General features: G+C 35.9%; 1 protein-coding gene across 4 annotated transcripts in view; it reads left to right on the top strand.

Moving 5' to 3' along the window:
• LOC109109916 (cadherin-13-like) overlaps window positions 1-15,238 on the top strand; it is a 283,438-nt gene that overhangs the window by 247,526 nt on the left and 20,674 nt on the right. For all 4 annotated transcript variants that reach the window (XM_042775469.1, XM_042775468.1, XM_042775471.1 and 1 more), the window contains one exon: window positions 12,589-12,731. In XM_042775469.1, coding sequence (XP_042631403.1) covers window positions 12,589-12,731 — 143 coding nt within the window. The remainder of the gene's footprint in view (window positions 1-12,588; window positions 12,732-15,238) is intronic.

Here is a 15,238-nt window from a genome sequence, read left to right as displayed (position 1 = left end):
TGCTGGGCCTTTTTCACAATGGAGTCAATGTGAATGTCCCACTTCAGGTCCTGAGAGATTGTGATGCCCAGAAACCTGAATTACTCCACTGCAGCCACAGTGCTGTTCATGATGGTGAGTGGGGGGAGAGCAGGGGGGTTTCTCCTGAAGTCCACTATCATCTCCACTGTTTTGAGTGTGTTGAGCTCCAGGTTGTTGAGACTCCACCACACAGCCAGCTCTTTAACCTCCTGACTGTAAGCAGACTCGTCACCGTCCTGAATGAGGCCGATGAGTGTGGTGTTGTCAGCAAACTTCAGGAGCTTGATAGAGGGGGCATTAGATGTGCATTCGTTGGTGTACAGGGATAAGAGCAGTGGGGAGAGAGCGCAGCCCTGAGGAGCTCCAGTGCTGATAATACGGGAGCTGGATGTGTATTTTCCCAGCCTGACTAGCTGCTGCCTGTCTGTCAGGAAGCTGTTGATCCACTGACAGATGGAGGTGGGCATGGAGAGCTGAGATGGTTTGGGCAGGAGAAGGTTTGCGATGATAGTGTTATAGGCCGAGCTGAAGTCTGCAAACAGGATCCTCACATAAGTCCCTGGTCTGTCTAGATGTTGCAAAAAATATTAATCTTTATAATCAAAATCTTTATCAATGCCTAGAAGCACAGTGAAGTCTATTATTAAGAAGCGGAAGGTATTTGGTACAACACAGACCCTCCCTGGATCAGGACGTCGCACTGAACTGGATGATAGAGCTTGGAGAAAACTGGTCAGAGAGGGGACCAAGAGGCCTACAGCAACTCTGAAGCAGTTGCAGGAATTTATGACAAAGAGTGGTCACTGTGTGCATGACAACAATATCACAAATTCTCCACAAATGTGGCTTGTATGGGAGGGTTGCAAGAATAAAGCCATTGCTCAAGAAAGGCCACATGCAGTCATGACTGGGCTTTGCTAAAACACACCTTGGGGCAGATGAGACTAAATTTAATTATCTGGCCTCAACACCATACGATAAATCCAATACAGCTTACCATCCAAATAACAGCATTTCTCCTGTAAAGCATGGAGACGGTAACATCATGTTATGGTGGAGTTTCTCTGCAGCAGGGACTGGAGCATTTGTCAGGATAGAAGGAAAAATGGATGGGGCAAAATACCATCAAATTCTTGAGGAAAATCTGCTGCCCTCTGCCAGAAAGTTGTCAATGGGAATAAGGTTTACCTTCCAACTTGACATTGACCCAAAACACAAAGCAAAACTGAGCACACAGTGGGTGAAAGAGAAAAAGGTGAATATACTTGACCTATTCAGAGCCAAGAATTAAACCCCATTGAAAATCTGTGGAATGACTTGAAGACTGCAGTCCACAAATGCTCACCATCAAATTTCACTTAACTTGAGCAGTTCTGCAAAGAAGAGTGGGCAAATATTGCAAAGTCTGGCTGTGCAAAGTTAGTAGAGGCAAATCCCAACAGACTAAAGGCTGTAATTAAAGCAAAAGGTGGTTCAACAAAATACTGACACAAGGATGTGATCCTTTTTCCAAGTTATTGTGTGTTTTTTTTTTTTTTTTTTTTTTTTTTTTTTTTTTTGACATGTTGTTGATATATCTTTCACTTGAATGTTATAAATTATAAGTGTCTGTCTTCATTTCAGGCTGCAAATCAACAAAATGTGATTATTTTAAAGGGGGTGATTCTTTTCTATACCCAATTTATATTAACAAATATGATTACATTCTAAATGCATAAAAACAATTTTTCATTTTTCTCTGCTTGAATACCCTTTTCGTTCTGAAATACATCACATTATAGAAGCAAAATGGGTTGTGAACAGCATTTCATGTTGACACTAACTCATTGCATATGAATTTATTAAAAAGAGAAATGTTCTTTAGATACACTGCAGCTGAATTCATTCAAGGTCTTTTGTATGATTTTATGAGAAATAGTTTCAATGCCTGTTAAATGATGATTCATTCCACAGAGCATAAAAAAAATCCTCATCTCACTGTAATATCAAATATCTATTCACATTTTAAAGCAGATTTGAGTGGTAATATTGTATTGGTGAACGTTTATTTCTTCATATGTGTGTTAGAGTGTTCGTAAGATGAAAAGCATGTTAATGGATGTATCTGTCAATAGTGAAAGCTGTTAAGTGATGCCATTGCTTTGGACACAGCTGCAGTCTGTGGATACTGAGTGAAACACTCTCACACCTGCACTACCACACTTGTTGTTTAAAAAACTCTCATTTGTATATCACAGCCAATATGCTGGATGATATTTAAAGTGACTTGTGTTTGTTTGTTTGTTTAGTGATGTTAAGTTGTTCCTGACATTGCTGTTCTCTCCTCTGCTGGAGCAGGCTGGAAAAGTTGTAGTGATAGTAACATTTAATAATATGCAGAACATGCATTTCTCTCCACTCGCCCCTTTGCTCTCCTGACCTACAGGACATGACTGAGCGACTTCCTCCTTCGTGGGATCTGCTTCATTTGCAGCCTTCTCTCATTAGTTTGTTTTGGAGCTGCAGTACTCAGCAAGTACTGAAAGCTGTGTCTGGATGACAGGCCAGTTTTCTTCTCATTAGAGCAGAGGATCTCGACCTTTATATCTCCAAGGTTGCCTTTTGTCAAAGGACCCCTCTAAAGGCTATTATATTCCATTTATGTATTTCCAGTTTTAAAACCTTTTAAAAAGTAGAAGTTTAAACTGAGATAAGTACATTTTGTTAATGTAAACATGTTAATGCATAATTTTTTTAGTGGAACTGTATTTTTGTAGAACTATACCTTCATATTTAGAGGTTTTGGCATTGGCATATGCCATGAATTATTTGAAATGATTTTAAGACATCTTGCTGCCCCAGCTTGAGTAATTTTTTATTTATTTATTTATTTTTTATGGTGTTGCATTGACACATAATCCATTTAGATACTAAATGTTTTTTTTAAGTGCACTTGACTTTGGCTGTTTCTGTAGTGCATTATGTGGGTGCTGTGGGTTTGTATATGTTAATGTCTCTTTGTGTATATGTGGGCGAACCATTTATTAATCACCAGAGTTAAATGAACTCTTTTGTAGAGTTAAGTTTAAATTTGCTGTAATTTGTAAGCCTTCATTAATCACCAGTAATTGTACGTGTGTGTATTGTGTTTATCTGGAGGTCCCTCTTCCCCTATTCAACAATGCAATACTGTAGTATGGCTGTCTGTTTTAATTAACGACAACTCTGCTGCCTTCACACCTCGGGAAACTCTGAGCGACCACAGCAACCCCTTATTCTTCAGAGTACCTGGAACTTAAAAATTGTCTTTAAAAATAAATAAAACAAGAATGCGGCATTCACAATAATCTCTTGTGAGCTGTGCTGAGTTAGGTGACAGTGGAGGAGGGAAGAGTTTGGGCTGGTTCACGTCAGGTCTCGCTTACTCTACAGATGGCTGCTCAAAAGAATAACTGCACTCTGAAAAACTTAATTTATTGTAATAAATGTGAAGACGCCTGGCCTCTGTGACTCCTTTCTTTATGGAGTTAACCATTTCTTGCACAGAAACAAGATACGGTTGATTTTCCTCATTAGTTCCAGAGTGTCAGCTTTAATTTCAAGATAGTTTCTTTTCTTGTTTCCTTGCACAGGGACAGTGACATCCTCATGATTGTTTTTTACATTTTATTGCATGCTGATACATCAAAAAATGCAGAATTAATCTTGACAACATGTATACTATTAAAAAATCTAGACCCAAATTTATATATTTGACCTCTATTTTACAATAGATATGCTATTGGTAAGTGAGAGTCCTTTCTTTACTTACTTTATTCACACCTTTTGAGTAAACTATGTCATTTTTCTTCATATACTGTAGATGTTGTTTTCCAGAAGTAACTGGTAGAAAGTATTAATAAACCTATTTGAACATCGTGCTACTCACTTATACACTGTCATTCAAAGGTTTGGGGTCAGTAAGATTTTTACAAATATTTTTGCATACAGTAAAAACAGTAATATTTTAATTTAAAATGTATTTTTTATTATTTACATTTTCTTCTATTTTAATATATTTCAAAATGTAATGTATTCCTATGATAACAATGCTGATTTTCAGTATTCAGTATAATTATCACATGATCCTTCAGAAATCATTCTAATATGCTATATTAAGATAATTTATTAATATTTTTTGAAAGAACAGTAGAAAGAACAGCATTTATTTGAACTAGAAATCTTTAGTAACAGTACTTTAGTAGCAAACTGTAATTTTTAAACAAGTTAATGCATCCTTGCTGAATAAAAGTTAAATAATTTATTTAAAAAAGCAAACAAACAAAAAACAAATTGCACTGACCCTATATTTGAATGGTAGTATACATGCATATATCTGGTGCAGAATACAGTTCATATTTAAAGTTCTTTCAGCCAATAGAATCACTTTGGCATCTGAGGTGAATAGGATTGTGGAAGGGAAAGAAACTCCGATTGTGTGCCCCAGGAAGCCATTTTGGCTCTTTTTCATGCAAATTCATAAAATATAGGCTTGTCCTACAGAAATAGACAGACTGCAACAAAAGTGTGTCTGATCTCTATTTCCTCTTGACATTAATAATGAGTAACATGGTATTAGTCTAGGAAACAGTTGTGAGAGACAGCCATTATGTGGTTAAATAATTAAAACTTTCCAAAAAGGTGGCAACAGGAAAGATTGTGAGTGGCGAGGCCTCTCTGAAGCATGGATAAAGTGGTTTTCTCTGACTTAATAACAGGGCTATGATTTTCAGCCGAGGAAAAGAGCTGCTTTTTATGCCTTATTATGATAATAAATTAGATTTTATGTATTGCATTGCTGAGGCATGATAATTTATGGAAATGAAGCCAAGGTAGTGGTTCCTGTTACCTCAGTTATGCAGTTTAGTTCTCAGGCAGTGAGCTCTTAAAAAGAAAGTGTGAAAGAGATGGATCTGGGAGTGTGTGTGGTGTGTCCGTATGCTTGACTGCTGATACCACACCAAGAGCTTTGATGATTCTCACAGTCTTTGCTTAAGCTTACAGTAATCAAGTGAACGTTTGTCTGAACACATGCTCCTCAATCCTGTGGCTGAATAAACTTTGCACAGCTTGGCAGATCTTTGCTGATGGGAGTCTCAGTTGGAAACGACATTGTTCTAATAGGTCCTTGCATCACGTTCTGTCCAGCTAAATTGACTCCCTCTAACCAGGGGATACTTAAGCAGGTTCCAGATGGTGCATAGACCTACCACTCAAAATAAAAGGTACAAAATTGTCACTAGGGCAGTTCCTTTTCAAAAGGTTTTAATATGTACTTTTAAGGTATTCGTATGTACCATTTAAGGGTAAAAAAGGTACATCCTTTTGTACCATAAGGTGCTACCCCAGTGACAGCTTTGTACTTTTTTTTCTGAGAGTGTATAAAACAGAAATTGTTTAAAAAAAATAATAATAATAATCTAATAATAAGATATGGTATCAACTATTTTTATTAGTTTTATTAGTTTTGTTGTTGTTGTTGTTGTTGTTATTATTATTATTATAGTGTCTGTTCTTTATGTTTTATATAACATATTGTAACAATTTATGCAATTGCTAACATGAAATAACAGTACTTTAACAGAATTTATTAACCTTGGTTAAGGGTGTTAATTTCTATATACACTACTTTCTGCATCATTGAGCCAGTAGGTGGCGAAAAACTCAATGAGTCATTCATTCTACCGATTCGTTCAAAACGATTATTCTTTTAGGAACAAAACGAGCGTCTTCATCAGTCATTCACACAAATGATTCTTTAAAAATAGAAATTGATATTGTATGTACAGTATGACAGATAAGGACATAAATATTGCTTAAATATATTTAATATTTTAATGTATTATTTTTTAACTTGACATTATTTACAAATTATCTAAATACATACATATTTATAATTGTGTTACATAATTTGTCTTTGCACATCACAAGAATATAAATTTGAATGTTTAAAACACTTAAATTGTAATAATATTTCACACTATTAACATTTTTATTATATTGATCAAATAAATGCAGCCTTGGTGACCATAAGTGTCTTCTTTCAAAAAAAATAAAAAATAATAATTAATAGACCTTAAATATAAAAGTATATACTTTTTTTTGTAATATAAATATAGTTTGTACTTTAAAATAAGAGTTGCTTGCAACTTGATAAGATGCCTTTTCAAAGTAGATTCCCTGACCCTGGAGAAAGTGTGTGTGTGTGTGTGTGTGTGTACTGAACCTGTGAAGGCTGTCAAAGGGTTAAGCAACAGAGTGAGATGAATGGACGAAGAGTGACAGTATGAACTTTAACGAGGAGTTAATGGACAGGCTGGCAGAACGGACTGAACCCACAGAAGGGGTCTGATTCCCTCTGAGTCTGACCATTGCTGATTGATGGGCCGCCTCCCTCTGTTTATATTTTCCTGCCTCCCTGTCACATTTATTTCCTTTGTACAGCTCTTTCTGCCAATATGAAACTGAAATATCTGCAGGCGTGACAACGGCAATTTGTCCCAGACATGAGAGCAGAGGGAGAGTTTATGGCACAGCTGTTTTTCATCAACCTTTCCAACTTTGCGCACTGATCGGTCCGGTGGACGCACATGTGGGAGTTGAGTTCAGTTTAGCCAGTGTGAATGAATACCACAGAGAGATGAACTTAGAACAAAAATGATGCTGAGTTTGGGAAAGTAGATTTTCTTTGTCCTTCTCCCTCCATTTTTTTATTGTATCTTTGCTCAGGGATGTCCAGTTCCAAACCACACTGCCACTAAATTTCAATTGCTAAAATTAATATCCTAATGGGTGCATCCATCCTATTTTACAAACACATGACAGCCAGCATTAGTTTAAGTGTGCCACATGCTCGTCACTGCAGATGTACGTATGTTTGCTGTTAAAGAGGCCTGTTTTTTGGGGCTGTAGCATGAAAATCAGCTCAATAGAAGAGTGAAAAAAGAAAACGCATTAATATTTGAACAACAGGGTTTCACATCAAATTAAATATAATGTCGGCACAAAAGCTGTGTGTGTTTGTGTGTGTGTTCTCTATTTTTATTAATTTATTTACTTTGTTTTTATTTGTTTAATGCTATTAATGTAACATAGATACAACATAACATATGTAACATAGATCTTTATTGTAGAACTTGTTGGTTTACACAGTCCACAGTTCAACATGTGAGGCAGCACTGGTTTCTCCTTACATAGATCCACTCCTGAGCACAGACCAGGAATAAAAGGAGCAAAAAATTATGTACAAAGATGCCAGAATGACCCTCCTGCAGCATAGATGCAGTTTGCAGCTTTCCCCTGCTCTCTATTAGAAGGTAACGTGGTGAAAAGCCCCTCTGGCCTCTGTGCCCTCTCAGTGATACAGAAGCATAAATATGCACTGCACCCCGGGGCCTCTCCAGGCCTGACACATCATCAAAGAGTGTAAAGAGTAAAAAGTGTATGAAAAAGTGTCTCAAGGAGAGGCATTTCTTACATTTTAGATTGTGGTGAAGAAAAAGTGGTCTTGTTTTTTTTCTTTCTTGTCTTTTTGGGTTGAAGGCCAATGTCCTAACCTGATGAAGTGAGCTTGTATGTTTTGTGAGCAGTTGCTATTGTGCACTTGCAGCTGGAATAGAGTTTTTTTTTATGTGTTTAGGAACAGCAGCTGGTTGCATAAAATGACTAGTATTACAAGTCATCTTTTTTTCTTTCTTTTTTTTATGAAAACTGGCCATAATTTTACATTAGTTACGGTACATAAAAAAAAAAAAAAAAAAACATGGATTGGTCTAATTTGAATCCAAAAAGTAAGACTGATTACCCTTTGAATAACTGCTGGTTGGTCAGACTAGTTCTTAAGACACAATCTTAAAATAGTGGCTAAGTTTATGCAACTGGCCTTAGCTGTGTGGTCATCTAATGAATTCTTAAACATAATCAAGTGGTGAGCTAAACACACATGCACTGTTTAGTCTTTTATATTTATTAAATATTTAAATATTTTTTATATTACTTAATTTAATGTCATATTTGTTCAATTTAGTTTAATTCTGACTGAGATGGAATAATTTGAATTAACTAAAAACAAACAAAAACATTAAAATATGAGTGTTTTAAATAAAACAATCATATTATTTCTAAAGAATTGCATATAAGTGATTGTTTTAATCATTAGTACATTGTGTTTTTTTTTTCTCACCATGTTTTTGTCAACAGTATGTTTTGATTAAAAAACATTCCGCTATTGCAGGAATTCACAGACTTTTTTGTCACCTGAACCCCTTTGACAAAGAATATTTAATAGCACCCCTGAGATTATAAGTTTAAAGGATATTTCACCCAAAAATTAAAATTCTGTAGTTATTTATTCCTCTTTATGTCATTCCAAACCTGTATACAGTATAAGACCAACATGAGGGTGAGTAAATGATGACAGAATTTTCCTTTTTGGGTGAACTATCCCTTCAGTATTTCAAAAAAGTAACAACACATTTGGAAGTTCACATCTCTCTGATGTCATTTAATGGTCACGATATGCAGGTTGTAACGAAGGGGACGTGACAACAAAGTGGGTATCCATCTGCGGGCTTTATTCAGAAGCGTAGTCAGAACAGGCAAGGTCGAAACAACTGCAATCAACAACATCCAGGGCGAGACAAAAGGATGATTCACAAACAGGCGATGGTCAGGGCAGGCAGCAAAGAATCACAAAAACAAGGTAAACAGTCCAAGGAACAAACACACGAAGGCCAGGCAAGACGGAAAATGGCTATACAATACTGAGCAATGTGAGTAAGTGAGTGAGTGAGTGAGTGAGTGAGTGAGTGAGTGTGTGTGTGTGCATCTTTTGGAGTGTGAGACTGATGAGGTGATGAGATATAGGTGATAGCAATTGTGTGCTGAGTCTGATCAAAGGATTATGGGAAAAGGAGTCTGGGTGAATGGCAAGGGCATGGGATAGAGTATCCTCTAGTGAAGCTCATGGGTACTCCAACTAGTGATCATGACACAGGTAAACAGCTAAAATATTTATTCTTATTCTTAATATTTATTATTAGTGTTTTTTTTATGTTTATGATTGAATTATTTATTAGCTTTTCATAAACTCACAAACTCCCCACAGATACCTTACAAACCCCCAGGGATTTACGAACCCTGAATTACTGTTATGATGCGCATTTTCTGTATATCTTTAATTAGATCTTTTATTAGCAAACATTTTCTTTAGCAATATTGGTGATGAGATTAACACCGCACACATGCACACAAATGAAATTTTAAGTGGGTGGTTATTTCTGCATGCTTTTCAAGCATGTGTCTTAAACAATTGCTGGCACAGACTGAAGCCCTGATACTGTAGAAAAAAAAAATATATCACTGTGCATGAAGCAAGAGACACATTAATGACTGAGCTATGCTTAAGACCGGCCATACACTCACAAACTTACTTTCTTACAGACTAAATTGGATGCTGATAAAACATTTGTTTCTTTCATCCTTCCACTGTGGACTCCTTGAGACATGTTGGCAAATCATTTTTTTTTTTTTCTGCTTCATTTCTTGGTTAAACAGAAAACTATGGACAACTTTAGCCAAAAGGACAAGGAATTTGTTGTGTCATCGTGTGACAATGTGTGGAAATGAAAACGTCTTCATTGGCCAGAGCTTTGAATATGGGTGAAAAGTCTTTGACAGCTTATTTATGGTCATTAGCACATATCGTTATAGATAACATATTAATTTGCATAATGTGTTTTTAATGACACACTAATGACATTGAGAGGAGGCTAATTGAGTGAAGTGCTGTTTGTGTAGATTAGGGGAAAAAAGCATTGTTAATGAAAGAGTTTTCGTACAATATGTATGATCAATTGTTTAGGCCACACCCCCTTAGAAAACTTTCAGGCTGCCTGATTAATGTTGTTGTAGAAAGTCTGATAAACAGATTCAAGAAATAAAATATCCATTTGTTTTGTGTCAGTATGAATTGCCAGTTCATCTGAGTCTTTCAGAGTGCGCTGTCGAAAAGAAATGGAGGGTTGTCGGAGCTGTGATGCTAAGCGGCAGAAAACACACACACACACACACAAATGGCCTTGACTTTTGTGGGAGTGAGTTTGCATGTGTGTTTGTTCATGTGTGTTAATAGATCACTAGATCACCTAAACATTTATAGTCAGAAGGTTTGACTATAGCCATGTGTCATAAGATCACCTGAAGATTTTATTATTATTATTATTATTATTATTATTATTATTATTATTATTACAGTATATTAAATAAAATGCTATTCTGATATTTATGCTTTGCGTACTTTTACGTATATGTGTTAGTGAATTGAACTCTGCTGGACAAAGCTGCACCCTTATTCGGCGACATAAAGCCATTTTCTGCCTTTTACAGGCTTTGTGCACACTCCAGGTTGGAAGAGAGTTCTCTAACAAATGCCAGCTGATTTTACAGGCGAATTACAAACTACTCTCTTGGACATATGAGTCAGGATGTGAGGTATTTGTACCCAGAGCAGCGTGATGATAATCTCATGCTAGCTTGTTTCCGAGAGCTTGTCCGCATGAATCAGAGAACATTTCCCTGAGATGTGATAGAATGCTGATAAGCTAGAATTGCTTTGTGAAAGGTGCTTTTTTGCTGTCGGAAGGGAGTGCAAGTGAGTTCAATGGAGCTACAGTAAAAGCTTTCCTTATTTGGGGTCTTTTATGTCTCAAAATATACAGCGATCAAAAAAAAAAAAAAAGGTTAATTAAAATCATGTAAATACCTGTATATTGCTGCTCGAGGAAAACTTTCTATCAATCAAATAAAAAATCAAATAAAAATAATAAAAGTTCCAAAAAAAAAAACAACATTTTTTTTTTACATGATAATAATAAGAATGTTATGTTAGCACCAAATCAGCATATAAGAATAATTTCTGAAGGATCATGTGACACTGAAAACTGGAGTAATGGCTGTTAAAAATTCAGATTTGGCATAGCATGAATATATATATATATATATATATATATATATATATATATATATATATATATATATATATATTAGGGCTGCACAATTAATCAAATTTCTGATTGCAATTACAATTATGGATGCCACAATTATGTAATTTTGCAAAGCGGCGATTAATCATTCAAAGTCCACTTATGTTATTCTGCGTGCTTTAGATGGGTTTTCTTTTTCTTTCTACATGTTATCTTAAGGGATTTTCCCATTATTTTAATTTTAGTTTTAGTATAACATTATAATACCATTCATATTTTTACTTTTTTATAATTTAAAAAAGAAACCAATCTGATGTATAGTTGACATTTGAGGCGTAATACTATAGAAAAGCACTAAAAGTTTTTCAGTTAGAGTGTTTTCAGCTTATTTTCATATAAAAATACGGCATGCAGTTGCATGAAACAATGGTATAAACATCATACAGTGTAAATTGTGATAATCGTAATTAATAATCGCAATTGCAATTTCAAGGGAATAATCAACAGTTATGATTTTTGTCATAATCGTGCAGCCCTAATATATATTTATATATATAAATTGCAATAATATTTTACTGTATTTTTGATCAAATGCAGGTATGGTGAGCATAATTGACAAAAAAATCTTACCAACCCTAAAGTTTTTGAACTGTAGCGAATAGTGTTAAATTCTGTACATGCATATTTTACACATTTTAATCAAATAGTAAATTTGTCATAAATATAAACTTACTCAAACTTATTATTATAGAAAGAATCATGGAATAGACTGACTCATTTAGTCAACGATGTGTCTTCTTTTTCCAGTTCTGTTTTTGCTTTTGGATGAACTTTTTTGAACCCCTTAAGACAGGGGTGGGGGGGTGTCTTTGTTGGTTATGTGAATGTTTGTATTCTTTTGGGAAAGGTATCTGAGTCAGCAAGACTTTTTAGAAAAAGAAAAAAAAATCTCCCTCCTCTGTTTTGAATGAGTCTCTATGGGTTTCCTAAAAGCAGCAGAGCCAGAGAACTTGCATTTCATTTGGTGTGTTTGTCTTTTATTTAGTCTGTAAATCAGTGGCTCTGCTCCAGATTTCAGCACTACTGCAACTGCTTTTATCCAGCCGTGCATACACACATGCTTAGGTGTTCTGGAAGTCATGCACGAGATATCATCACATGGTTACCCAATTACAAAACGGCTCATTATTAGATGTGTTGCTGCAGGTCATTTATCACTCCTACATGTTCAAGCGCTCTTCTTGCTCCATTTCTTCTTATTTCACTTTCAGCTGACCTTCCTGATAACCCATCACCACTCTGTAGTGCTAATGCTTGAGATCATGTTGCTTTATGGTTAAAAATCTGCTCTGGGAACCAAAAGATTGCAGGTTTGAATGCCCCAAGGGGTTATCCATGACCTGTCAGCATTGTGTTCTTGAGCAAGACACTTGGTAAGTCCAAGGGGATTGTCCCTGTAAAAAGTGGTTAATTAATCTAAAAGAAATTTTGAAATGCTTGCGTTTTGGTAAACTTTAAAAGCTAGACCCATTCTAAGCGTTTCATGTGTGTCATGTGTGCCCTTCAGGTTCTCTGTATTGAGAGACCCAGCAGACTGGCTGATCGTGAACCCCTTCAAAGGCAACGTCACCACCAGAGCCATACTGGACCGCGAGTCTCCACACGTTCACAACAACCAGTACACTGCTCTCTTCATGGCCACAGATAATGGTAGGACATTTTTTTTTTTTTTTTGCATGGGATGTTATTTACTGAGGTCAAATGCAATGTAATAACTTCTGATGTGAGGTAATGAGATTTAATTGTATACGAAAAAAATTGTATACAACATTTTATATATATATTAATATATATAGTTAATATACTTAATAAATCAACTTTCTTTTTTTTCTTTTTTTGGAAAGAAACACAATCTGACCATGTGTTGGTGAGATTTTCATTTCAACAAGGCTGTGTACGATGAAATAGCACTGTAAAAATCAAGGTCTGGGCATGTTGAAATGTTTCTGAGATGGTGGCATTATGTTACTTGTTTCAGTGTCAAAAATGTTATGATGTGTCTGAAAGAAGGCCAGTCAATGGAGCGGCTAGCTTCCTGCGCTAATAATTGGCACTAAACCTTTTATAAATGGCATAGACGTTGCGCATACAAAACAATTATTTTTTTATCTTCTACAGTAAGTCTCCGTTGAAACTATACCAATATCACGGTAAGCCCATTTTCTAGGGTTCTTTTTGCAAGTCATCAGCCATGCTTAAAACGGCTGAGGTGGCCTGGCCCACAGATTATTCTCTTGCCACAGGAAATTACATGCTTCTGCAGGTCAGAGAACACAGTTGTTGTATTAGTGCTCTCTGGGTAGTGTAGTAATTTCTCTCACTTGGCATAAACACCATTTAATTAACCTCTGAATGAGTCACTTCTCAATGTCACATCATCAGACAGGACACTCAGAGGTATTAGAAGAATAAATGTTCCTGTTCTCTTCCCTTTTTCTCTCTCAGTCTGTTTGTTTGTCTGTAGAAAGAGGTTGGATGTGGCATTTGAGACATGACAGATCCATTAAACGAAACAAGCCAATCAAAACAGTTCAAAAGTGCCCATATTTACAGCTTTTCAATATGTTATTTCATACTGTGCGAATTCATATTCATACATGCTTTTTAAGGGGAATCAGTAAGGGCTGAATGCACTTCTCCTTTCTTTACATCGCTCAAGCTGTGTTTGGAATAGTGTACAACAATGCTACTCTTATTATTTTTGCAGTGTGCATACTGTGTGGGATGTGCAGTATGCAAATTTGCAGGCGATGAATCAAAGGACCCACATTTGACAAATTGTGCAGTACACAAAACAGCACACACTGCACTGTATACTGTACCTCATACCATTTTCAAAAAGTTTGAGGTCGAATAGTCCATCTGTTCAGAGGTGTTTTTTAAAATACTTAAAGAATTATAGGCGGTATACACTATACACAGTACTGTATATTATAATAGTATTCTATTCCAAACGTAGCCTCGCTCTATTTATAACGCTCTCTTTCCTCCTTATTTTCTCTTCACATATAATTTAGTCAACAAGGTCTGAATGAGATGTGCTCATTTCAGCACATGTATATCCAGTACTGTTGACTCTGAGCTGGTGTTCGTGTCATCACCACCTTCCCCAATTTACACCCCACCTCCCCCCCACTCTCTCTCTCTCTGGGGAGTGTGAGAGATGTTGATTTTAGACAAAATTGCTTTCTGTGATCGTGAGGAAAGCTAGATTGTGAGACCAGAGAAATGCAAGTAGCTTCATTTGCAATGGAGAGGATATCAAGACAGGTGAACCCCACAGCAAAGTGCAAATAACACATAAGAATGGCACAGCTCAGACATCAATCTAAGTATATATGCAAATCCAAGTGTAACTTAAGATCGATACGGTTTGATTTCATACTCATAATAAGTTATTAATCATTGTTTGCTGAGGTATTGAAAAGGTCACGGTGACTGCAGCTATGTGTCATATTTCAGAGTTGTTATTTGCATTGAGATGTAGACATTTCAGATGCAGACCAGAGGCTTATTTCAATAAATGTCAAATGCCCAAAATAATGTTTGCTTTGGGGTCACTTTCTGCATTAACCTTCTCTGTTTACTGGTTCACTTGAATCAGGTGGGAATAGTTGCCTTTTTTTAAGCGCTGTTAAAGGGTAGTTCACCCATAAATGAAAATTCTGTATTCAAATGATATATATATAAGACGAAGATAATCAGTGAAAAATGACTTAAATTTCTCCAAAGTTATTGGTTGATTTTAGAAGGTCTTACATCGAACACACAAGACATTTGGACCACTTTTACTATACTTCTGTGCTGCTTTTATTATGTTATAGATTCAGCCCACAAGTCCTCATTCACTTTTACAGTATTTAAAATAGTGATCAGGTTTTTCTTCAAAAATTAACCATTTGTGTTTCACATGACGAAAAGTCATACATTTTCATACAAACATGTACTATCCCTTTAAATTTCTCTGAGTTATTTTAAGTCAGTAGAATGGCTTGTCTTTTAATCTCTCAGTCTAATATTTGTCTTTGATATATATTATGTGGTGAGGGTTTGTATCCGCACTTCAAACACGGTGTTAACATTATGCTTTTCCTTTTGTGTGGCTCTATGTGTGTGTGTACAGTGCTGGATTTTGTGCATCCCATGTTTCCCTGGCA

This window comes from Cyprinus carpio, chromosome A18 (genome assembly GCF_018340385.1).
Source record: "Cyprinus carpio isolate SPL01 chromosome A18, ASM1834038v1, whole genome shotgun sequence".
Taxonomy (NCBI): domain Eukaryota; kingdom Metazoa; phylum Chordata; class Actinopteri; order Cypriniformes; family Cyprinidae; genus Cyprinus; species Cyprinus carpio.
This window is presented reverse-complemented; position numbering and strand designations above follow the sequence as displayed.